This window comes from Saccopteryx leptura, chromosome 5 (assembly GCF_036850995.1).
Source record: "Saccopteryx leptura isolate mSacLep1 chromosome 5, mSacLep1_pri_phased_curated, whole genome shotgun sequence".
NCBI lineage: Eukaryota > Metazoa > Chordata > Mammalia > Chiroptera > Emballonuridae > Saccopteryx > Saccopteryx leptura.
The window spans coordinates 34,844,481-34,867,280 of NC_089507.1; the positions used below are offsets into that span (position 1 = coordinate 34,844,481).

At 42.8% G+C, this 22,800-nt stretch overlaps 1 protein-coding gene across 1 annotated transcript in view; it reads left to right on the forward strand.

The window, feature by feature from the left end:
* ATP10D (ATPase phospholipid transporting 10D (putative)) overlaps nucleotides 1-22,800 on the forward strand; it is a 95,441-nt gene that overhangs the window by 66,529 nt on the left and 6,112 nt on the right. Inside the window, exons 15-21 of the mRNA XM_066384752.1 lie at nucleotides 907-1,091; nucleotides 5,199-5,505; nucleotides 8,381-8,457; nucleotides 9,491-9,616; nucleotides 12,195-12,395; nucleotides 18,014-18,094; nucleotides 19,327-19,431. Of these exons, the coding sequence (XP_066240849.1) occupies nucleotides 907-1,091; nucleotides 5,199-5,505; nucleotides 8,381-8,457; nucleotides 9,491-9,616; nucleotides 12,195-12,395; nucleotides 18,014-18,094; nucleotides 19,327-19,431 (1,082 nt within the window). The remainder of the gene's footprint in view (nucleotides 1-906; nucleotides 1,092-5,198; nucleotides 5,506-8,380; nucleotides 8,458-9,490; nucleotides 9,617-12,194; nucleotides 12,396-18,013; nucleotides 18,095-19,326; nucleotides 19,432-22,800) is intronic.

The window sequence follows — 22,800 nt, forward strand, 5'->3', positions numbered from 1 at the left end:
CAGAAATATTAATATGCTAGATTACCAGAGAGTACAAAATATGGTGTATGCACCATATTACCTTTTTAAAATCTGCAAAACTTTTTGTATTCCAAAACTTATCTGTCCCCGTTTCAGAAAAAAGGAACGGCCCTGGCCGGTTGGCTCAGTGGTAGAGCGTCGGCCTAGGTTTGATTCCAGAAGTCCCAGGTTTGATTCCCGGCCAGGGCACACAGGAGAAGCGCCCATCTGCTTCTCCAACTCTCCTCTCCTTCCTCTCTGTCTCTCTCTTCCCTTCCCGCAGCGAGGCTCCATTGGAGCAAAGATGGCCCGGGTGCTGGGGATGGCTCCTTGGCCTCTGCCCCAGGCGCTGGAGTGGCTCTGGTCGCGACAGTGGGCAGAGCGTCGCCCCCTGGTGGGCGTGCCGGGTGGATGCAGGTCGGGCACATGCGGGAGTCTGTCTGACTGTCTCTCCCTGTTTCCAGCTTCAGAAAAATACAAAAAAAAAAATAAGAAAAAAGGAACTATAAACTTATACTATAAAAGAGCATTGTAGATAAATACTGCATCTTACAAACAAGAGCACTCTTTAAAATTCTGTCTATACCCTTGGGAGTATCATAGACTATAAGATTGTAGAGCAAGATTACATAAGTAACTGAAATAATCCCCCCTCAATTAACAGAGAAGAAAGATAGTCAATAGAAGAACAATTAAGTTTGATAAACTCATTGATTCCTAAGGCTTCCTTCCAAAACTATTACTTTGTATATGATTTTGGTCTGGGTCTTCACACTTCTTTTGAATCCCTGGAAGTTATTGGAGCAGGATTGGGTTAGTTTACAGATACGGTTCAGTTATAGCCTAGGAGAGCTTCTGCTGCCTGTAGTTCCTGACAAGCCCTGTTGCACTTTGGCGAAACTGTAGGTGCTACTGGCATCGAAGACCGTCTGCAAGAGGGAGTCCCTGAGTCGATAGAAGCCCTTCACAAAGCTGGCATCAAGATCTGGATGCTGACAGGGGACAAGCAGGAGACAGCTGTCAACATCGCCTACGCGTGCAAACTGCTGGAGCCAGATGACAAGCTCTTTATCCTCAATACCCAAAGTAAAGTACGTGTCATGAGACTAAACCAGTCTTACTGATTTTTCAAAGCCAATGGAGCATTTGCGATTTTATGAAGTAAGGAGAAAGAAAAACCATTCACCATTATTAGCTCCTTGATAATTATTTATTCTATCCAGCAGCCTAGCTTGCTCTCCTAAAGGTTTAGCGAACCATCAGAACGGTTCGGAGGAATCATTACTGAATAAAGTCATACAGGGGAGTTGACAAGACTTAGCCCATAATGACAAAATATATCAAGCCCTGGGACTGGAATCTACCTCTTTTTCAAGATGATTTCTATTGGAATCAGGTGAATAAATTAAAATTTTCATGATAACTCCAAAAATAAACTGTCAGGGTGAGCATGCCCTCTAGTGGTAATTCTTAGGCAGTGCTACTGAGAATTTTGAAAGTTGGAAGAACTGTTCAGGAAAGGAAATTTTTTCAAGGTATTTTTACCTTGAAAAAGGTTAAGAAGGTATTTTTTTCAAGGGCAAGGAACTTAGAGGTTTGACCCCAACCATTTTTTCTCAGTTCTTAGTCCACTCCCGCCCAATCTTAACACAAACATTCTAATCAATAAACAAGCATTTATCTTTTTCCCAGAAGATTCCTAATATAGTGATATTCTAAGATTTATGTGTATTGTTTAATTAGTCCTAAGTAGTCAAGCTTAATCACTGACATCCATTCTGCCATAGAAGGCTGCCTCTCACATCCTCTGGAACTCCTTACCTGGATCATGTCTTGGGCCTTTGTCACAGGCCACCACATTTGTTCACTCCTGTTTTTATGACCAGGCCTCTGTCAACACCTGACTAGATCATCCACTTTGAGGAAAGGAAGTTTTCCTTGTTCCACACAGAGCGGGTCCTCTTTGGCAGCTGGCAGTGGCGCAGGGACCCGTAACCACAACCAGCAGCCAGCTCCTACTACCGCTGAGTCCGAGAAAATGCTTGGTCGTTGTAATCACTAAATTGAATGTATCTAAGGCTGATAAGACCCAAGTTCAAATACTTGGCCTGCCAGTGACCAGGTATGACCTTGGGGAGTTACCTTCCTGAGTCTTTTTTCTTACCTGTAATGGGAGAGTAAAGCCTATTTCATAAGGTTGTTGTAGACATTAAACTAGAAAATATAAGTTCAATGTTTTGCGCAGCAGATACAAGGAGTTCAATGAATATTAAAAAGGAAAAGAAATCGATTCTTGGTGTTTGATTTTGACTTTGACATTTTCATGGGCAGCACATATTTTAGGATTGTGAAATGTATTTTTAAATATAGAATTTATGGTAAAAAGCATTTTATACTACCCATTCAAGAAGTCTTTACACTGAATCAGCTGTGGTCTTTTCTAAGTGCAAAATATGTTTTGTTGTTTTATCACTAGCTATTCTCTTTATGTGAATGTCACACAGGTGGAATAACTACACGGAACACAGTGAACTTAATTTAGTTTCATGATGACTCAAGTCCATTCACATAAAATACCGGGCACATAGTAGGGGCTCAGTTACTGGTATTATTTTTTCTTTTCCCCACTCTGCGCCATTCTGGAGATGCTAAGAGCCAGAGGAATTGAAAATCATGAGGCCCATTTTGTCATTCAAGGAAAGGATTGCCCCTGTGACATTCTAAGTGGAACCTAATGGAATGTCGCTCATTTCTGTTGGATAGTACATCAACTTTGCAAATTGCCATCAACTTCTTCCTAAGTTTGCAAATTGAATTATAGTAAATGTAGCCACTTCCAAGTTCCCAGTCTCATAAAAGTATTCTTGCTTTTTTTGTTTTAATAAAATGATTTCCTAGATTATTCCCTCTACTGTGATAGATAAATACCTTTCAGGATTCATCATTTAGTTTTTTAAGTTTTATTTTTATTATTTTATCTAAAATTTTCTCCTGAAATAGTACCTTTTTATTTCCTATTTATTAGAATGAGTAAAAGGCTTTTTCATGCATGACCTCATCTGACAATAATAACAGTAGAGCAGATACAGTTAAAGTATTATTGTTTTATAGCTTGAGACTCCAAAAAGTTCTGATGATCTGCTTAAGCACCTACCGCTGATTACTTGTCGAGCATGCTTTCTATATTGTATTACACGTTACCTAATCTATACTTATTTATCTGTATTTCTATAGAGTTGACTCTCTTATTCATTAAGTTATATAAAGTTGTCACAAACACTGAGTTATTGAACAGCGGTCCATTACCCCTAGAGGAAATACAGGATTAGGTTCCCATGAGCCTCTGATCCCAACTCTTCATCAAGCAGTCAATATGTAACCTTGTTTCATCTGTGTTTCTGTTTCAAGATATCTTACACACACACACACACACACACACACACACACACACACGCATGCACACTTTTGATTCATTAGCATTGAACCCTGGCTGAGTGAAGCTGATCTAACACACGTATTTTCTCTACAAGGCACATCACAGCCTTCTTGTGCGTAAGAATACCAGACAGCACTTCAGCGCTAAACTTGGGGACCATTTTAAATAATGAAATCACCAAGAAAAGCACAAAAATTTGAAAAAGAATGTGTCCCCGACAGATAATGGAAAGGATGCTAGTTGACAGTTTGGGAGCTGACCTAAGAAGGCAGAACCTCGGCTGGTTAGGTGCACGACCCGTGACTCACACTTTTTGTCACTGCACACGTCCACAGATGGCTGCAGAGGCACCAGGAGTGTTGATTGTAGGATTTCAGACAAATTCTATCAAGTAGGTGATGTTGCAAATCCCACAGATACTGAAGATTGACTACATGTGTGTGTACATACCTCCTTCTGAAAGTACAGTTAACTTATAAAACTGAACACATACGTCTATCTGCAAATCAGAGGATGACATCTACACAATCAATCTAGAATCATAAAACTAGAAAATTCACATTCCTCTTTTGGAGGGCACCTACTCAGACTGCATTCTGTACGCTGCGAGCACACCAGGTCTACAAAAACCGTATATGTAGTGTCGGACTCTGGTCTGTTCCAAAGGTGAAGGCTGCCAGCTGTCTCATTTTACAGTTGAATCTCTTGTTTATAGTTTGTGCAGTTATTAAGTCCGGGTTGTGTCCTGCCTACATATCCATATCTACTTCTTCCCTACCCACCTTATTTTGTTGCGGGTTGAGAAATGTTTGGTGAAACAGCATTTGAAATAACAGAAAATAGCCTCTGAGTGAGAAGCCCTTTCCCAAATGAGCTATTTCAGGCTTAGTGTAGAAACATCAACGCTCCGTTCCTGGGCTCTGTGGTCATTTGACACAATCTCTGGATAAGTTCATTGTTAGTCTTTTTGAGTAGAAGTCATTCAGTGAATATTTACTGAGTGAGTGACTGATGTGGCCCTCTTTTAGGCATTGTTAAGGCTCAAAAAGTAAATTAAAAGAACTTCCTAACTTGTGTGGGGTGAGGCGAGTGGACGGAGACACACCGACTGAATGCGACGAGCACCACTAAGGACATCCCAACCAGAATACACGCTCCATGCGGGCAGGGATTTGGTGTTCGTAGGCAGAGCCCCAGCACCCCGAATGTTTTCTGCCATAATAGTTCTTTCTCTATAAAGACTTAGTAACTGAATGAATGAGTGAATGGTTACATTAAATCAAAATAAAAAAGAATATAAAAAACAATAATTATTGATTTAAATTCTGCTGTATGTCATGCCTTACACTAAGAGCTTCCTGTGCAATAATTTATTTATTTCTCACACAGTGTTATGATGTAGATAACATTTGCATTCTTCAGATGAGAACCTTGAGGTTACATAATTTACCTCAAGTCAAGTAGCTAGTAATTGGCAGAATAAGACGAAAGGGCTCTTGAGAGTCACTGTTTGAGAAGGTCAATTGCACAAATAAAAAAAATTCCATAGCTATTTCTTAGTCTGTAGAGTTGGGCATGGAATGTCGCCATCCTTTTAACTGCTCCCCACAGACACACAGAAGTCTTTGTGGAAGAGCTGTCAGGTCTTCAAAAGTAACCAGTCACTCCCTACCTAGGGTCTCCTGGCTGCAGCAATTGCTAAAGAGTGACAAGGACAAATTTAGGAGTCCCAAGGCTAACTGTCTTTGCCTCTTGTTTCAAGGATGCCTGTGAGATGCTGATGGGCACAATTTTGAAAGAGCTGCAGAAGAACCCAGCCCCTCCAGAGCAGGCATCCTCACGTGAGGACTTCCAGCAGCCTTCTGCCCCACGAGACTCAGGGCTGCGGGCGGGGCTCGTTATCACCGGGAAGTCCCTGGAGTTTGCCCTGCAGGAGAGTCTGCAGAGGCAGTTCCTGGAGCTGAGTGCCTGCTGTCAGGCCGTGGTCTGCTGCCGAGCCACGCCGCTGCAAAAAAGTGAGGTGGTGAAGCTGGTGCGCGGCCGCCTCCGGGTGATGACCCTGGCCATCGGTGAGCGCATGGCCCAGCCTGCACGTGCCGCCCTCAAGCCGTCACACCACACCAGAGGCTGATCCTTCTGCCTGTTCCCCTTTCGTGTGTCTGTCTACCCTTCCGGCTGGCTGGGCTTTCCTTCCTTCTTTCTCCTCACCCCCCTCCCCTTCTCCTTTCCCTCCATCACCTACTTGACCACTTGCTATGAACCAGGAGGGAGAGATGTGACAATATAGCAAAACTCTTTGGCTTACATGTTAGATCAAATCAGCTGGGTTAAGGAGGGTAATGTACTGAATGGTAGAACTGAAAAATCTTGTTCTACCTTCAGGAAAGTTTAATTCAGGAGCATGAACAATTTATTTATCTAATCAGCAAATATTTATCAAGTGTCTTCTACGTGCTGGGCATTTTTCTGGGCAATAGAGATACAGAGTATATATGCTGATGAAGCACCTTTTTCTAAGGAGCTTACCTCTAGTAGGAGGGCATAGCGTGAACACATACAACAAAACAAAACAACCTAAATATATAAGATATCAGAGAGCCAAATACCATTAGAAAATAGAGCAGAGCCTGCGATATAGAGCATTAGGGGAGGGAGAGGGGGCTGCTGGTTTAAATGTATGTTTCAGAGGTGTCGCCGTCAGGTTGTGTGAGGGGGAGGTCTGAAGGAAACGATAAGCGAGCTATGGGATATAAGGGCGAGGGAGGTCCTGGCGGAGGAGACAGCGAATGGGAGGCCCTGGACCATACTTGCCGTGTTCGAGGCCCAAGCTGATTGAGGGAAGGGAAGGATTTTCTGCAGGTTAGCAAAGGACACAGAGGTGGCAGGTAGCCAGAACATGCAGGTTCTTGGAAGCCATTATGAAATTTTAGCTTTTATATATAGAGAGAGTAAGTCATCAGAGCACTTTGAAAGCAGGGGAAAGACATGATCTGCCTTAAGTGTAAAAGGATCACATCATCTGCTATGTTAAGAATAACTGTTGGGGTGTGAGATATGAGGAAGGAGACCAGCTGAGAGGCTAGTGAAATCAGTGAGGCAAGAGATGATGGTGGCCTGACCCTGGATGGAAGCAGGAGGTGGCGGAACACGCTCAGATAACGGACGTGGCTCAGAGAAAGAGCTGGGACCGTGGCTGATGAGGTGGACATGCTGTATGATAGAAGGGAGTCGGGGACAGCAAGGTTCTGGCTTGAAGAACAGAAAGGAGGGAGCTGCACTCACTGAGATGGAGCCAGGAGTCGGGTTTTACACATGTTAAGTTTAACAAATCCATTAGATGTCTGAGCCGTGATGTTAGTTAGGTAGGCGGCTGGATACAAAGGCTCGAATCCAACAGTGAGGCATTGGCTAGAAGTATAAATTTGGGTGAATTTGGGAATCATAAGTCTAGTGATGATATTTGAAGCCTTGATAGTAGATGAGATTACCAAAAAGTGAGTATCAGTAGAGAAAAGGAGTAGCGTGAGATGAAGCTCTGAGGCACTCCAACGTTTAGAGATCAGCAGGATGAGGACTCGGCCACCTCTTTTCGTTTCTGTTTTCACCTGGATTATTTTTAGCCTCAGGTAGCCTTTCCCCTCAAGATGCTGATTCAGCCACTGGGAATTGCCATGTTTACATCTTATCCTATTAACAAACTGAGTGAAAAGATAGCACTTCTTTTTAAATTTCTGGAATAAAGTATGAGCATAAAGGGTGGAATTTTGTTTAACTATCTTAGTGAATGAACATGTCAGTGAATGAATTGGTCAAGGCACTGGATCCAGATAGTCCCAGGACCAGAACCCCTGGACAGTCAGTTATATCAGTTAAGTTGAGGCATGTGTCCATATCTGAACCAATCATTGAGGCCAGTTAAAAGACAATGCTAATTACTTGTCCAGGCTCGGGGTCAGTTGTCCATCTTAAATCTGACGGTTTGTGCCTGACCAGGCGGTGGCGCAGTGGATAGAGTGTCGGACTGGGATGGAGAAGACCCAGGTTTGAGACCCCGAGGACGTCAGCTTGAGCGCGAGCTCATCTGGTTTGAGCAAAAGCTCACCAGCTTGGACCAAAGGTCGCTGGCCCGAGCAAGGGGTTACTCCGTCTGCTGAAGGCCTGCGGTCAAGGCACATATGAGAAAGCAATCAATGAACAACTAAGGTGTCACAAAGCGCAACGAAAAACTAATGATTGATACTTCTCATCTCTGCATTACTGTCTGTCTGTCCCTGTCTATCCCTCTCTCTGACTCTGTCTCTGTTAAAAAAAAAAAAAAAATCTGACGGTTTGGGTTTATCTTAACAAACCACATGGACTCAGAGTTCCCAAAGAAAATCAGGATACTTTTACCAGAAAAGAAGTGAGTGGCTGGTGGGCTGTTGGGAACAATAAATGTTCATTACCAACAGGAATGTAATAGTTCCTCTTAAGAAGCGTCCAGGGTGGCGGTGGAGCCTAAGGAAGGGGCACCTGACCTAAAGGGAATAGGAGAAGGATCTCCCAGAGGAAGTGACATCTGAGCTGAGAGCAGGAGCAGCTGAAGTCCCACAAGGTGGGGTGGGGCCATGATGACTGCTACGCGAATAGAGAATCAGCACTGCAGTAGCTGGAAGAAGCAGGTTATATCTGGAAAATTAAAAGCAGTGTGGGTGGCACGAAAGAAGATCAGTCCAGAAAGGCACCATCGCACGAAGGATTTTAAGGCAGTATTGAATTTAGAATTCAGTCTGGTGATAGTGCAGTGCCACATTTTATTCCCGCTTAACTAGTTTCCAGGTGACTCGGAGACACAGGATAAGCATTGAAAGATGTGCTTGTTTGCTTAAGTGGTCAACATTGATTTGCAAAGTTTGTGTCACTTCTTCACTCCTCGTATGTTTCTCACCTTTTCTTCCCATAAAGGTGACGGTGCCAATGACGTTAGCATGATACAAGTGGCAGACATTGGCATAGGGATCTCAGGTCAAGAAGGCGTGCAGGTGAGTGGATGTTGTGCCCCCAAATTCCGTGAACTTGACCTGCCCATCAAAGGCAACATGCTTTGTGGTAAAATCTCTGTGGTAGAATGGGGCTGTCTGGTTAGCTCCAGGAGTGGGAGACAGAAGTTTTTCCATTTGTTCATTGATTATTTACTGTGTAGTATGGTATTTTCCTGGGTATTTTTTTTTATCTCTGTGGTTCACTTGTTCAGTTTAAAAGATATAGCTAATTGAGATCATTAGCTATATGTATATCTATATAAGCCCTGCAATAACAATGTGACTTTTGCAACTGATGAAAGCTACTAAGGATTTGAATGAAAGACCTATGTAGATCCTGAAGAGAGAGAGGGAGTAGAGGGGATGAGAGAACAAGGGAGGTGGGAGCGGCCGTTGTGCACGTGTGTGTGCATGCACAGGTGCATATGTGTCGGATTATGTTTTAGGCACAAAGTTCAGATAGCTTATCCAAAAGACTGCTTTTTGTGTGTGGGGCAAATGTTGTCAGAGGATGATGGGGTGTAAGACTGAGGGTTTCCCAAGAATTGTAAATGACCATATCTGTACAAAAGATTAGAAATTCAAATATCTCTTTGCCTCTGCCACATTATACAAACTTACATAAAATCGTGACTGCACTTCTGATGTTCTCATTAAAGAGAAGTGAATGCACACTAATGCAGAGAGTTCTTGCTAAGGGAGCTGCTTTCTAGGGAAACGACACTTGCTGAAATTACCTCATGAGTAGTAACCAGAGAGGAGTCTTATTTCATTGTACCAAGTTGGAAAGCTGAGTAGTAACCTCAGGCAACCTGTGAGGGTTTCTGTAAGGGCTTTTGGTTTGGGGGGGCTTTTATTGTTGTTTGTTTGTTTGTTTGTGTTTGGAGTTTTTTGTTGTTTTGTTTTGTCTGTAAGATACGGGTAAGTCACGCATCTGACTACTCTGAACGTGGCGTGGGCAGGCTGCCACACCGCGTCTGCTCTGACGTGTGTGATGGTTCAGGGCGGCGTTCTCTTTCCCTTGCCTCCACAGGCTGTGATGGCCAGCGACTTCGCCGTGTCTCAGTTTAAACATCTCAGCAAGCTTCTCCTCGTCCACGGGCACTGGTGCTATACACGGCTTTCCAACATGATTCTCTATTTTTTCTACAAGAACGTGGTATGTAGCTCCAGAGAATTTACCCCTGCCCCCTTCCCACCTCTCAATCCTGCTTGCCTAAGGCATGAACAGGAAGTACCCTGCGCTGAGCTCCCTTCACTTATTGATGTGTTGGGAATAGCCAGGAACACCCCTGCTGTCGTACTAGAGATAATCCAGAAATGTGCTATGTTTCAGCTGCTGACAGCAAATTGCTGGGCTTGTCCGTCCGCTAGAGTGTTCTATTCCCTGTGCATTTATACTCAGTTAAAGCCTGTCTGCTTCGTTTAAAATCTGGGTTTTGACCTTCCATATAAAAGTTGTGACAAGCTGAATTATGAAATGTTTAACACTACCTGTCAGTAGAGAATGAAAAGGCTTGCTTCCATTTTACAGGAGATAAAAAATATCTGCTGTCCCCAAATTGATGTCCCTTGTGTTCCATTGAAGATATGGATGAAAACCTAGCGTGACGCCTGTGCCTGCAGCTGGCTAGAGTCACAGTGCAGGACTTCCCTCGCAAGCCTCTAGAACGTGTCTGTGCTTGGGACTTACTTGATGATAAGGACACCTTATTTTGATTATGTAATTTCTAAAAGGGCAAAATTTGATGAAATGTTTTGGCATACCACTTAAATTTCAGTTTCTTCTTTTAGAAAAATCATGTTGATCTTAGATTGCTTCACCGAACTCCCTTCTAAGTGGGGTGTCAGCGTAAATATGTCATATTTTATAGACCATATATATTCATTGTCTTACAGTCTATATGTAGCATGTTTGTGGTAAATATACATTTATATTACTCTATTGAAATGCTGTCGTTAGGCAAAAATAACTTTAATGGGTCATTTTTAGGATATCATAAATGTGTAATTTATATGTGTGTGTATATCTGTCTGTCAACAGGAACATTTTTTTTCCTCAAGCACAGTAAACTCTTTAGGAAGCTCACAGTACTTTACTAATTAGAATTAGCACATTTAGTCAAAGTCTAATAAAACCTTGATACTTTATAAAACTTCTTGCAATGTATGACATCTCTGTCTGAGTATGTAATTCTAGGGAAAGCTGGGATTTGTTATTTAAAATTCCAGGATTTAGTAGTCAATGACTTTTAAAGAGGAACCCCTTCTCCCAGGTTATTTTTTAAATATCTTTTTAAAGGTATTTAAATATACTCCATTCCCCTCTCCTTTGAACCCAGATTAAACCCAGGGGTTCAGAAACACTGATATTAGAAAGCGGTGCCACACGCTCTTGCAGAGAGGGAGTGTTCATCAGCAGAGAGGACATCACCAGGGGCCAGGCCCCTGTGGTCTTCCTGCTCCGTAACCCTTGCTTGCCATTTGCACCCATACCCTCCTGGCTACTTCTCTTACTTACCTGGCCCAAGAATGCTTTATGAGCTCTGGAGAAAAAGGGCAGGTGCCAGGCCATCTGAGTAGCTTATCTTTCTAAGCCTGTGTTCCTGGGTCTTAGACAACCTTTAGATACTGGTGAGAACCATAGATTCACTCCCCAGAACAGTGTCCCAAACCACATGTACCGAAAATGAACACATTTCTAGGAGCTGGGCATAATGCCTGTCCATGAACCCTACTGAGGAGGTCCGTTCCAAGGATCGTGGCCCTGTTCTCAGGTGTTCTAGTGTGTCTGTGACACCAGTGATGACAGCATTTTAATGTTTGTAAAGCACTTTATAGGTCATGAGCACTTTCTAACTTGATGTTGATACTAAGCTCATTTTTCATCCAAGGAAACCAAAATTCAGAAAGGTTAGGAAAATGACCTAAAGTTAAACAGTTGAAAGAGAAGATCCCCAAGCCTGGCAACAAGGCCCCCTCCGTCTAAGTCCAGTGACGTTTTCAGTGTCATGCCTTGCTCGAGGGCACAGAGCTTTTGCTGTTGGGGACTTAGTTTATCTGAGACAGACTAAGGGAGGGGACAATGGCCTGAGGGGACAATGGATCTGTTCCCAGCCCCCAGGGTGACCGATAGTCCACATTGCCCAGGACAGTCCCAGTTTGGGCAGTGAAAGTCTCATATTCTGGAAAACTCTTCAGTCCCAAGCAAACATGGGATGGTTGACCACCCTGTTGACACCATTTCTTTTCATCACTAGAAAATAATTGTGAACCCCAAAAGCAAGAGCACACACGTGTTGTACACCCGCTACAGACCAGGCACTGGGCTAGCTTCTCTCTCTACGTACAGCTAAAACATTGCAAGTTAAATACTGACTCTGCCACTTACTAGCTCGGTGACTTTGGGCAAGTTCCTTAACCTCTCTGCCCTAGTTTCCTCATCTGTAAGATGGGGACAAGAATAATTCCCAAGTTGTTGTGATAATTGGAAAAATTATTTGTAAAGCTGCTAGAACAGTACCAGCATTACAGTAAGTGATGTGTGCATGTGTATTTTAATTTAGTCAAACCTTTGCCCCAAACAATAGCTGCACGGTAAGATGCGGTCTCCCATTTTGTAAGCACGGAAACTGCACTGAGGTTGGGAATACACGGTTCGGAATGGCAGCCGGTGGATGTGGTCCCAGCACACATTGCTCTTTCTAAGACGCGAATGTTCCTCTTTGTGTTCCTAGGCCTATGTGAACCTCCTTTTCTGGTACCAGTTCTTTTGTGGGTTTTCAGGAACATCCATGACTGACTATTGGGTTTTGATCTTCTTCAACCTCCTTTTCACATCCGCCCCTCCCGTCATCTACGGCGTGTTGGATAAAGATGTGTCTGCTGAGACCCTCATGCAGTTGCCTGAACTTTACAAGAGTGGTCAGGACTCCGAGGTGGGTGCTGAAGCGAAGGTGTTTAGACCGATGCATAGCCGTTGTCAAAGTCAGGCCAGTTTTCTGGCAACCCAGCTGCAGTATTGATATTGTGATTCATGCAGAACTATTTAAAACTATTTGAATTGTCTGGTTATTTCAGAATATCTCTACTATCATGGCAGACATTAAGTTATTTACTTCACTTCTGAGAGACATGTAGGTAAAATTATGAAAGACCTTAAGTACTTGTTAGAGAACAATCTGGTGTTTAGACCTAGTATTTACTCAACTCATACTGCCATTTATTGAGCAGACTACTAAACCCCCCTGTCTCTGTCTCGTTTATGTCACAGAACACTCTGAGGGAGAACATGGTATTATTCCAGTCTAGGATAAAGAATCTGAACCTCAAAGGGATTAAGTAATTTTTCCAAAATGTCACTTAGAAAATGGTAGAGCCAGTGCAAGAACGCTTCTCAGTCTAGTTCCAAAGCCAAAATGAAACCCTCCGGGTTCTACTGTCCCGCAATACAGGACACTGATTTTTTTTTTTTTTATAAATAAAATTTTATTTTAATGGGGTGACATCAATAAATCAGGGTACATATATTCAAAGAAAACATTTCCAGGTTATCTTGTCATTTAGTTCTGTTGCATACCCATCACCCAAAGAGAGATCGTCCTCCATCACCCTCTATCCAGTTTTCTTTGTACCCCTCCCCCTCCCCCCTCCCTCTATCCCCCCCCCCCCCCCCCCCCCGTAACCACCACACTCCTGTCCATGTCTCTTAGTCTCGCTTTTTTGTCCCACCAATGTATGGACTCCTGCAGTTCTTGTTTTTTTCTGATTCGCTTATTTCACTCCGCATAATGTTATCAAGGTTCCACCATTCTGCTGTAAGTGATCCGATGTCATCGTTTCTTCTAGCTGAATAGTATACCATGGTGTATATGTGCCCCATCTTCTTTATCCAGTCTTCTATTTTTTTTTACAGTGATTAAAAGCCTTTAAGCAAACTCTTGGCCAATACAGAAAGAATCCATAAAAGAGTAGTGTCCTTAACATGTTCACCAAGTCCAAATTGGCCCCATCACCATGCCAAATCCCTGAAAAATGCAACCCAACCACAGTTCAGTCTGTTAGGAGCTGTCACAGGGAGCAGGAGTCCAGGAAAAGTCCACACAGGAAAAGTCCGCATGGCACTGGAATTGTTGTCACCATTCTATACTTTGCAGCTCATGTCCAAGTCCCAATGACCGCTGCTTCTAGCTGGTAATGATTCAGGTAGACTGGAAAAGCCATGTGCAGCATGCGTGGAGATGGAGCTTCTGTTCTCCTCTGCCTGGAGAGATGAGACCAGGTTGTTTTTCCCTGGAGCTCTGCAACTGTGGCATGGTAAAGAGAACCTTGGGATACACTAAGCTGGGTGGCAAAGGTAAATTCATAATACAAGTTGGCCAAAGGGGGAAAGAGAGCTCTAAATTAGGAGTAGGTCCCAGCCTGAAATATGAGTGGGACATTGAGGTAGGAGGGATAAATTAAACACTATATATTAAGAAAAGCAGCAGAAAATAGGATTATCAACACCCACAACAGAGATCTTTGAGGGAAGAATAAAAAACCTGACTATTCAGGCAAAACATAGTTAAGTGGCCCTTGTGCAAATGAGATCAGTTTACCTGCTTCTTGGAAGAAATACCCTAGGCTCGCCCACAGTGTCATAGATGGGGCCGACGGCCCTGGGCACCTTCAGCCTTCAGTGGCAAACCCCAGCTTTCTGGGCAAGGTTAGGTCATAGGTGGCTGGAGCAGGACTGGAAGAGACTGAACCCTCCCTTAGAGGAGCGAGGGGGAAGCCTACCTTCCAGTGTCCCTGTTTCCTCACAGCAGAGGGATGTAAGCCTGGCAGGCTTTAGCTCAATGATCTTTCTTTCCACTATTGAAGCAGGACCCAGATGGCATCCTATGAGACCCCTTTGGGGCATTGGAGCCTTTAAGGGTGTATCCTAAAAGCTGGTAGTTCCCCTGATCTCTATTGGGCTTTTTCTGCCTCTAGGTATCTTAAAAGCCATGCTCAGAAGATCTTGCTGAGGGGTTTGAGGATCCCCATCCGCCTATATAAATCTTTTCCATATATCTGGAGCTATTTGGAAAAAGACAAAACAGTGTTATTAGCTGGATCTAATAAAGAAGGTAGTAGTTTGCAGGCAGAAAAGATTTGGTGTCTCCTGTTCATCAGCCTTCAAAAGAAATGTAAAATTTTTTTTTTTTTTAAGTAAAAAGCATGATATGGTAGACCCGTAGGAGTCATTGGCCTGGTGTGCAGGATTCCCGGGTTCGATTCCCGGCCAGAGCACACAGGAGAAGCGCCCATCTACCTGTCCACCCCTCCCCCTCTCCCTCCTCTCCGTCCCTCACTTCCCCTCCCGCAGCCAAGGCTCCACCGGAGCAAAGCCACCCCGGGCACTAAGGATGGCCCCATGGCCTCCGCCCCAGTCGCTAGAATGGCTCCGGTTGTAACAGAGCAACACCCCAGATGGGCAGAGCATTCCCCCCTGGTAGGCATGCCAAGTGGATCCCGGTCAGGCGCATGCGGGAGTCTGTCTGACTGCCTCCCCATTTCCCCCTTTAATCTATAGACAGACAGCAAATATTTACTTATGGTGTTTCCACTATAAAGACTGCTGTCTTAGGGACAAATGCTGATGAACTATTTCAGCAGTTCCTCCTTCTTCAAAGACTTATATGTCAACATAGAGCTCCATGTTTCATAGGACATACTCAAGCTCACTCCATGCTCCCTGGAGCTTTAACACAAGGGAATGCCCTTTTATTATTTATTTTATTTTATTTATTTTTTTTTTTTTGGTATTTTTTCTTTTATTTATTTATTTTTTGTATTTTTCTGAGGATGGAAATCAGGACACTGATCTTAATGGCTCCCCTTCCCCCAAACCACGCCCCACTTCTGCTTGACCTTTGTTATTCTTAACTTGACCTTTTAGTCCTATCAGTCCACAGTGACATACCACTTCCATCCTCCCCCTTTCCATCCCTCTTTCTTACTATGTCTTAGACTTAGAGTATTGTAGTTGCCAATTAATTGCAGTAGCTGTCAAAAACTCTTTTCTTCCTAATTCATCTTTCACAAAATTAATAATAACCAACATTAATATTGGACATACAGGCATTTGTGTAACTCCTCCTGTATGCCAGGTACTGTTTTAAGGGCACAACATACCTAAATCTAATCCTCAAAATACCCTGCAAGATAGAGACTATGATTATCCACACTGTCGGTGAGGGAAGTCCGGCACAGAGAGATGCCGTAAGTCATTGGCCCAAGTCCTGGAGCTAGTGTATGTGCAGAGGAACCCGGGCTCCTGAGCCTGTGATGTTGTCCACTAATGCTTTGCTGCAGAAAGAACACTGATACTGGCTTTAGTCCCTGAGTCCCTCCCCGCACCCCCCCACACACACACCCACCCACCATGGTAGGTAGTGCCGGAAATCCAAAGTGCTCTCACAAGTGCATTGTCGGGAGCCCAGGAACTGACGTGGACCAGTAGCCTAAAGACACCTAGACGTGGACAATGCTTGGGAGTCAGCCTAGTCAGATATTCTAGTCTTGAAAAGAGGACTGTTAGTCAAGACAGTTTAGTTGCAAGTGACAGAAAAGCCCAGCTCAAATGAGCTTCATGAGAAAGGGAAATTGATTGCTGCAAAATCCAGGTGCAGTGGTTACAGAACACTGTTATTCCTAAAGCAGCTAAAAATGGCCTCATTCTTGGTTAGCTCATTGGCCAACGGGGAGTCCCGTGCTTTCCCTGTGGCTAGAAAGAATTCCTTCTCATTGGCCCAGATCCGGGACCAGATCATTCCTCGTTAGGGTGGAACCCCGTAGACAGGGTTAGGAAGGAGATTCCCTGTAGAAGTACTGCAGTCAGTACTGAGACCCACCGTATGGGATCTGTGTGTCAGGCTTCGTTGCTGTTCTTAAAACGGCGACATAGATAAGCACATGTTAGAAATTACAGGTCAAGTTTAGCCTGCGTTTAAATGCTGTTTTTGTGGTGTGTGACCTTAGTCAGTTACTTAACTTGCCTGTCCTTCAATTTCTTTACTTTGTTGAGATGGTATGAGGGTTAGTATTGAATAAGATAGTATGTGTAAAAGTACCGCTCTCAATGTTGTTATATTTTAACCTTCCCCGCCCCTCCCCCAATTAACCAGAAGTTTGAGGAAATCCTGAATTTAAAGTGATGCGTTTATTTTTGTTAGTCCAACTTTATTCTGGCTTGACCTGCCTTTCCAGACGGGAGAATAGTTGAATGTCCTTAGGTTATATGGAATAGCCGACACAGGGGAGAAGTCACACGTTCAACTTTCAGGGAAGAAGAAATCTATTATCCAGTCCATTCAGATCAAATAACAACAGGGGTTTTTCCTAAAGGAGTCCAATCTGACCTAAAGTTCGAGGCCAGGATGCAGGAATATGTGGTTGATATTGGTGAAGGTTGTCCTGCACCCCAGGCCTAAGCTAAATTCTAGGTCCATTAGAGAAAAGGGGGCGAAGGAGGGCCCTTCAGAATTTTTATAACTGACGGTTTAAAAACCCATTCGTACAAGCTGAGAACTGTACTAGGTTCTTATCCTTAGAAAAGTGGAGGTCATCTTTTCCTGTTGTTGACCCCTGTTATCAATCCCTTGCACATGTTATTCTCTTGAGCCGGCAGTTTTATAATACATGACCATAGGCAGGTTCCCAGTGTTGCGGCTGTTCATCAAAGGTAATTGACTTCATTGACTTTATCTTCTAGAGTTTTCCCCTTTTTTTGAACTTGGCCTCCAAACAAATTCTATTATATGCTTGGGCTATTTCCTGTCCTCAGTGTTATGGAATATGCTTTCCAGGGTTGTAGACTCTCTCCTCTCCACAGGAGGTGGGTCTGGAAGACTGCAAAGGCTCCCCTTCCAGGAAGATGTTGTCTATTACCCACCTCTCGTCACCCACACAGTCTTCTTCTCTGGCTTTGACTCTATGACCAGGTCGTGCCTTTCAGTTTCCAGGAGATCCTAGAGTTACTCCATTCACCCTCTCATTTATCTCATCCTTGACCTGTCTCTCTTTACTTCCCCAAATCCCCTCCTTACTCACATGAGTGTGGAGAAATTGTTTTTTTTTGTTTTTTTTTTTTTTACCTTTTTACTCTAGGATTTTTAAGCAACCTCCATTCCCCCAGAAGCATGAAGTTGTGTTTTAACCTACTCCCAAGTTGTCTCTCTTGTCCTGTGGGTTTAAGTTGCCCTTTGACTCTGCTATTTTCTCATCTACCATTTGATTGTGCTTCTGCTTAGATTTTATGGTCACCTGGGTGGAGAAAGGCAGGTAGAAGCTTCCATGAGGAAATGTACTATTCACAAACATTAGGGGATATTTCAAAAATGAAGCAATAAAATATCCCCTAATGTTTGTGAGCAGTATAGTAAAAGAAAGTACACTAGGAACAACGAACCTGTTTTATGAGCGAGAGAAGGAAGGAATAGAGTTTTCTTCCAGAGAAGCAAATATAAGTACTTGATTCTACTTAACCCTTATTAATCTTACTCCCTGCTAATACCTGTTTCATTTTCAGGCATACTTACCCCTCACCTTCTGGATCACCTTGTTGGATGCCTTTTATCAGAGCCTGGTCTGCTTCTTTGTGCCTTACTTTGTGAGTCCTTGTTCACTCAAAGGATTTGTGATTAATGAAGTAATGATGTTTCTTTGTACTTAGTAACTGCTATGAGCATATAGAATGACAGTATTAAAGCAGATCACTCATATAATCACGTTGATTATTAACTGACTAAATTATTACCCGCCCCCCAAAATATATATGTTAGATAATGGGTTAAATTTGGAAAGAAGTGCCTCAGTGAGTCCTCTTAGGTCTCTTTTTGTTCCTGTACTGCTTGATAATTCTTGTCAATGATCTAAATACAATTGGAAGTCCAGTGATATAATTAGATGAGCCACAATCGGAGAGGCAAAACCAGATTCTAAGATCTATTATTAATGAGTTCTAGGCTAATTCTACCAGATGGCATTACGAGTACTAAATTTAAGCTCTTATAAGTAGTCTCCCCCAAACTAAAAAACCTGTTTTATAGATAAAGAATGGAAGAAATGTGACTAAGAAAAGAATGTGTAAAAATTAAAAATTTAGGCCAACAGCAAGCACACAAAGCAGCAGCATGATATAGCTGCCCATCCGTACACACCCGTCCCTGGAAGAAGACAGTCATTTGATCATGGATGGGGTTAACAAATATGTGGTATTAAGAATAAAAAGGATGATAGTCTCTTAGTTAACAATTTCTATTCTTTAGTCTTTATTCAAGTGAAAGAACTTGATTTTTCCCAGCTAGAATAATCTAGATATACTCCATTGTAAGAGGAATATAGATAAGGCAATCGAAGTGTATTCAGAAGAAAAAAATGATTAGAATTTTAAAAGACCAGAAAATTGTGTCATATGCGGAATAATTTAAGGGGTTGAAAACATATACCAGAGGAGGAGAAGATACTTACTTAGCAGAGATGTAAACTCAGATTAGCCATAGGAGCTGTTTCAAAGATTTGCAGCTCTATTAAATGGAACATATTTGCTATTTCTTTACACCTTAAAGAGCTAGAAGTATGAGGAAAGGTTTTTAGGAAATTAATTATGATTCAGAATAAAGAGAAATTCCAACTGGAAAGTTCATGAGTTAGATGGCTTGTCTGAGAGAGAGGTGGTCTCTCTTTTCTAGAAATGTTCGAGCTTATGCTAAATGACTAGTTATTAAAATCATTGTAAAGGGGACTCGGTGCTCAGTGGAGCTATAGAATAAAGTGACAATACTCACACCACTGAGTGTGTATCATTCTTTGCGCTCACCACCTGTTGTCCTGTCTCTGTAGACCTACCGGGGCTCAGACATTGACATCTTTACATTTGGAAACCCCCTGAACACAGCTGCTCTGTTCATCATTCTCCTTCATCTGGTCATTGAAAGCAAGAATCTGGTGAGTGGATTTCCTGCTTACGAAGTAACCTGGGCCTCTTTGTGTTTGGGGAAATGCCTCTGGTAGCAGTAACCCTGCTAAACTCCTAACACAAGTGGTAAGAAGAAGAGTGATGACTCCATGACAGGAGGGTGACACACAGCTTGTCGACTGTTGATTGTTGAGTGCCATGATGCCGGGGTTGATGTGCAGCCAGGGAAAGTGGAAAACACGTGCCTGGTCCCCTGGGTGGTGTCCGTGGTGGACGGTTCATGGAGGGGTTAGTCAAGCTGGAGAAACATTTTTCCTTTATGGCCAGCACTCTTCAAGACCAAACTGATGCCTTTCAACCAAAATTAAAGAATTGTTATGCCATAATCTGACTTTAGTTAGTAAGTGAGGAGTTTATGCTTTTCTCCTAAAACAAAATACCAGTAAATATCGTTTTCTGCCTCCAGCATTTCAATCATTCACTGAAATCTAGGTCTTTTTGAACTTAGTTGCTGACTTAATGATAAATTTAAGTCTTTTCATCAAAATGATTGCAAGGTGGCTCTCTGCAGCAAAACTAATGGGTGGGATTCAGGTAATGAGAGCTTTACTGTACACCTTCCTTTGCAGATCGCACACCCCACCCACCTCTGGAGAATAAGCTACCTCAGTGGTGATTTCTGCTGCTCACTCATTCCATTGGCATTGCCTCTGCTGTCATCAGTCACTGTCATCTCTTCCGGGACTATTGCTACAGCCTCTTGAGTCTTCCCACCACCATTCTTGACTCCTCTAGCTCTTCTCCACAAAATGACCAGGATCATCCTTCTGAGACATACATCATGTATTTTTGCTTTCCTTTGGTTAAAATCCTTAAGTGGTTTCCCAGTGTACTTGTAAACTATAAAAGCCCTAAGGTGGCCTATAAGCCCCCATGCAGTGATGCCTCTACATCTCCTTCTGTCATTTCCACTTATTCATGGGCTGGGACCACACTGACTCAGTTTCTCAGGTATATTGAGCCCGTGACCTCATCAGAGCCTGAGCCCTTACCATATTTCTGATGGGAGTATTTTTTGTTCCCTCTTGGATCCTTACTCTTTACCCACCTCATATAATATTTTAGGTCTCAGCAAAAATGCTACTTCCCCCCAAGAGCCTTTCCCTAACCATCCCGTGTGCTCATACCATCCTCTTGTTTTATTCATAGCTTTGATAAGTTATAATTATTCATATAATTATGTGATTATCTGATTAATGTTTGTATTCTGCATTAGATTATTATCTCTTTGAGGGCAGGGTTCATGTTTACTTTGTTCAACACTGTATGCCATATCTGTGGCAAGACCAGTCAGTACGCAGTACATGCTCAAAAAATACTTGACTGGATAAATGAATGATTAAATGACTAACCAGTGTTTGGGGTATGTTTACCATCATGATAGTGATGCATTTCAAACAGGAAACAACTGAATGAGGTTATAGTTAAAAATGTTACATGAACTATTACTGTAAAATTATTCATAATGATGTCTAAAGCGGGTATGAGTATTTTTGGAATCCCCCACCTTGTTTATAACCTTACAAGCCCAAAGTGTAGTAAAAGGTTAATCTGCAGATACTGGATGAGGGGAGTAAAGGGAATTCTAAAAGTAAAATATTTGGCATTGTTTTATCTATTTAAGTTCACTGCTAACCAGTTGTGTAGGTACTTCTGGTGACTGCCTCAGGAAGTGTCATAAATCCTGACATTTCTCAGTGTTCTGAAGGATCTAACACGTCAAGTGTGTCAGTTTGAATTCACTAGTAATGAGCAACAGCAATCTGTTCTGGCAAATAGAAAAGTTATTAAAAATATATTGAGGAACCACGGTAAAACAAAACAAAAGAAAGCAAAAACCTCCCAAAGAAGCAGAGTGGTTCCCGAGATCCAGGGAGCAGACACTAACAGGCAGGCTTGTTGGAAAAATACTCTGTTCTGAACTGCCTCCACTTGTTCTCTTTCTGCCCTTGCGTTATTGTGCTCCAAGTGTAGCCATGGTGACAGAATTGTATCTGTCATAGGCTTTGGCCAGAGGAGGGATATTTTGCTAAAACTATGCATAATACTGGGTGTCCCCATCAGGAAGAACAAAATTGGCCTTGCCCCGTTGGCTCAGTGGTAGAGCATTCACCTGATGTATGGAAGTCCCAGGTTCAGTTCCAGGTCAAGGCACACAGGAGAAGTAACCATCTGCTTCTCCACCTCTCCCCCTCTCCTTTCTCTTTCTCTCTCTCTCTCTTCCCCTCCCTTAGCCATGCTAGGTTGGAGCAAGTTGGTTCTGGGTGCTGAGGATGGTTCCATGACCTTGCCTCGGGCGCTAAAATAGCTCGGTTGTTGAGCAGTGGAGAAACGGCCCCAGGTGGGCAGAACATCACTCCATAGGGGGTTTTCCAGGTGGATCCCGGTCAGAGGCTTGTGCAGGAGTCTATTTCTCTGCCTCTCACTTAAGAAAAAAAAAAAAGAGCGGAAGTGAAAGCTAAGTGCCAAGAAAACAGTGGCTGCTATATAAAGAATGCATCACTAAAGAATTCTTTTTCCCTGATGTAAGAATCAATTGTTTCATTTCGTCAGGGCCTCTGAAGGCCCTTTGTCAATAAGAGTCAATCATTCTGAGACTGAATCTGTTTCCCTCTGCCTCTTGCTCACCATCTCATTGCCACCTTCCACCTCCCTGTTGGTTTTTATCCAGTTTCCCTTGATTTTAACTGCCTTGTATCACTGTATTCTGTGTCGACTCCATCAACACACTGTCTCACTTGTCACAGCACATCTTCAGTTTCCGGCACTAGGGCCGAGTGGAAAGGGAGCCATTTGAAGAGGAAATAAAAAGACATTACTGTTTTAGAGGCATGATGATCTTTAGGATTTAGCCTATATTTTCTAAGCAGTTTGCACCTTTCACCAAAAAAAAAAAAAGCTGTCTTTGTGACACTTGTGAAGATATCAACCCTGGGAAAATACTTTGCAAGGAGAAGTGTGAAAGAAAAAATTGAGTCTTGGTTAAAAAGTATAATGGTAGAAAATAGAAAAGGTTACTAGAGGTGGTGCTTCCCCCAAAAGCGTCACATAGAGCATGAGGCAGACACTCTGATTTTGGTGGCACTGCATGTGCACTGCACTTGATAAGCTGCGTAATGGAAGGGGACCTGTCTCTTCACACTTCAGAGTACGTCAGAGAGGAAGTTGGTTTGGGTCTATTATGTATTGTCACAGCCATTCTTGCTAATTTCACTTCCAAAAATAATAATAATAATAACAGACCAGACTCCAGATTCAGCCCTAATATGACAGGTAATGCTAATGGTACAATTAAGCATAATCTGATTATTTTTTCTAAATAAAGTTAAATAGTGAAC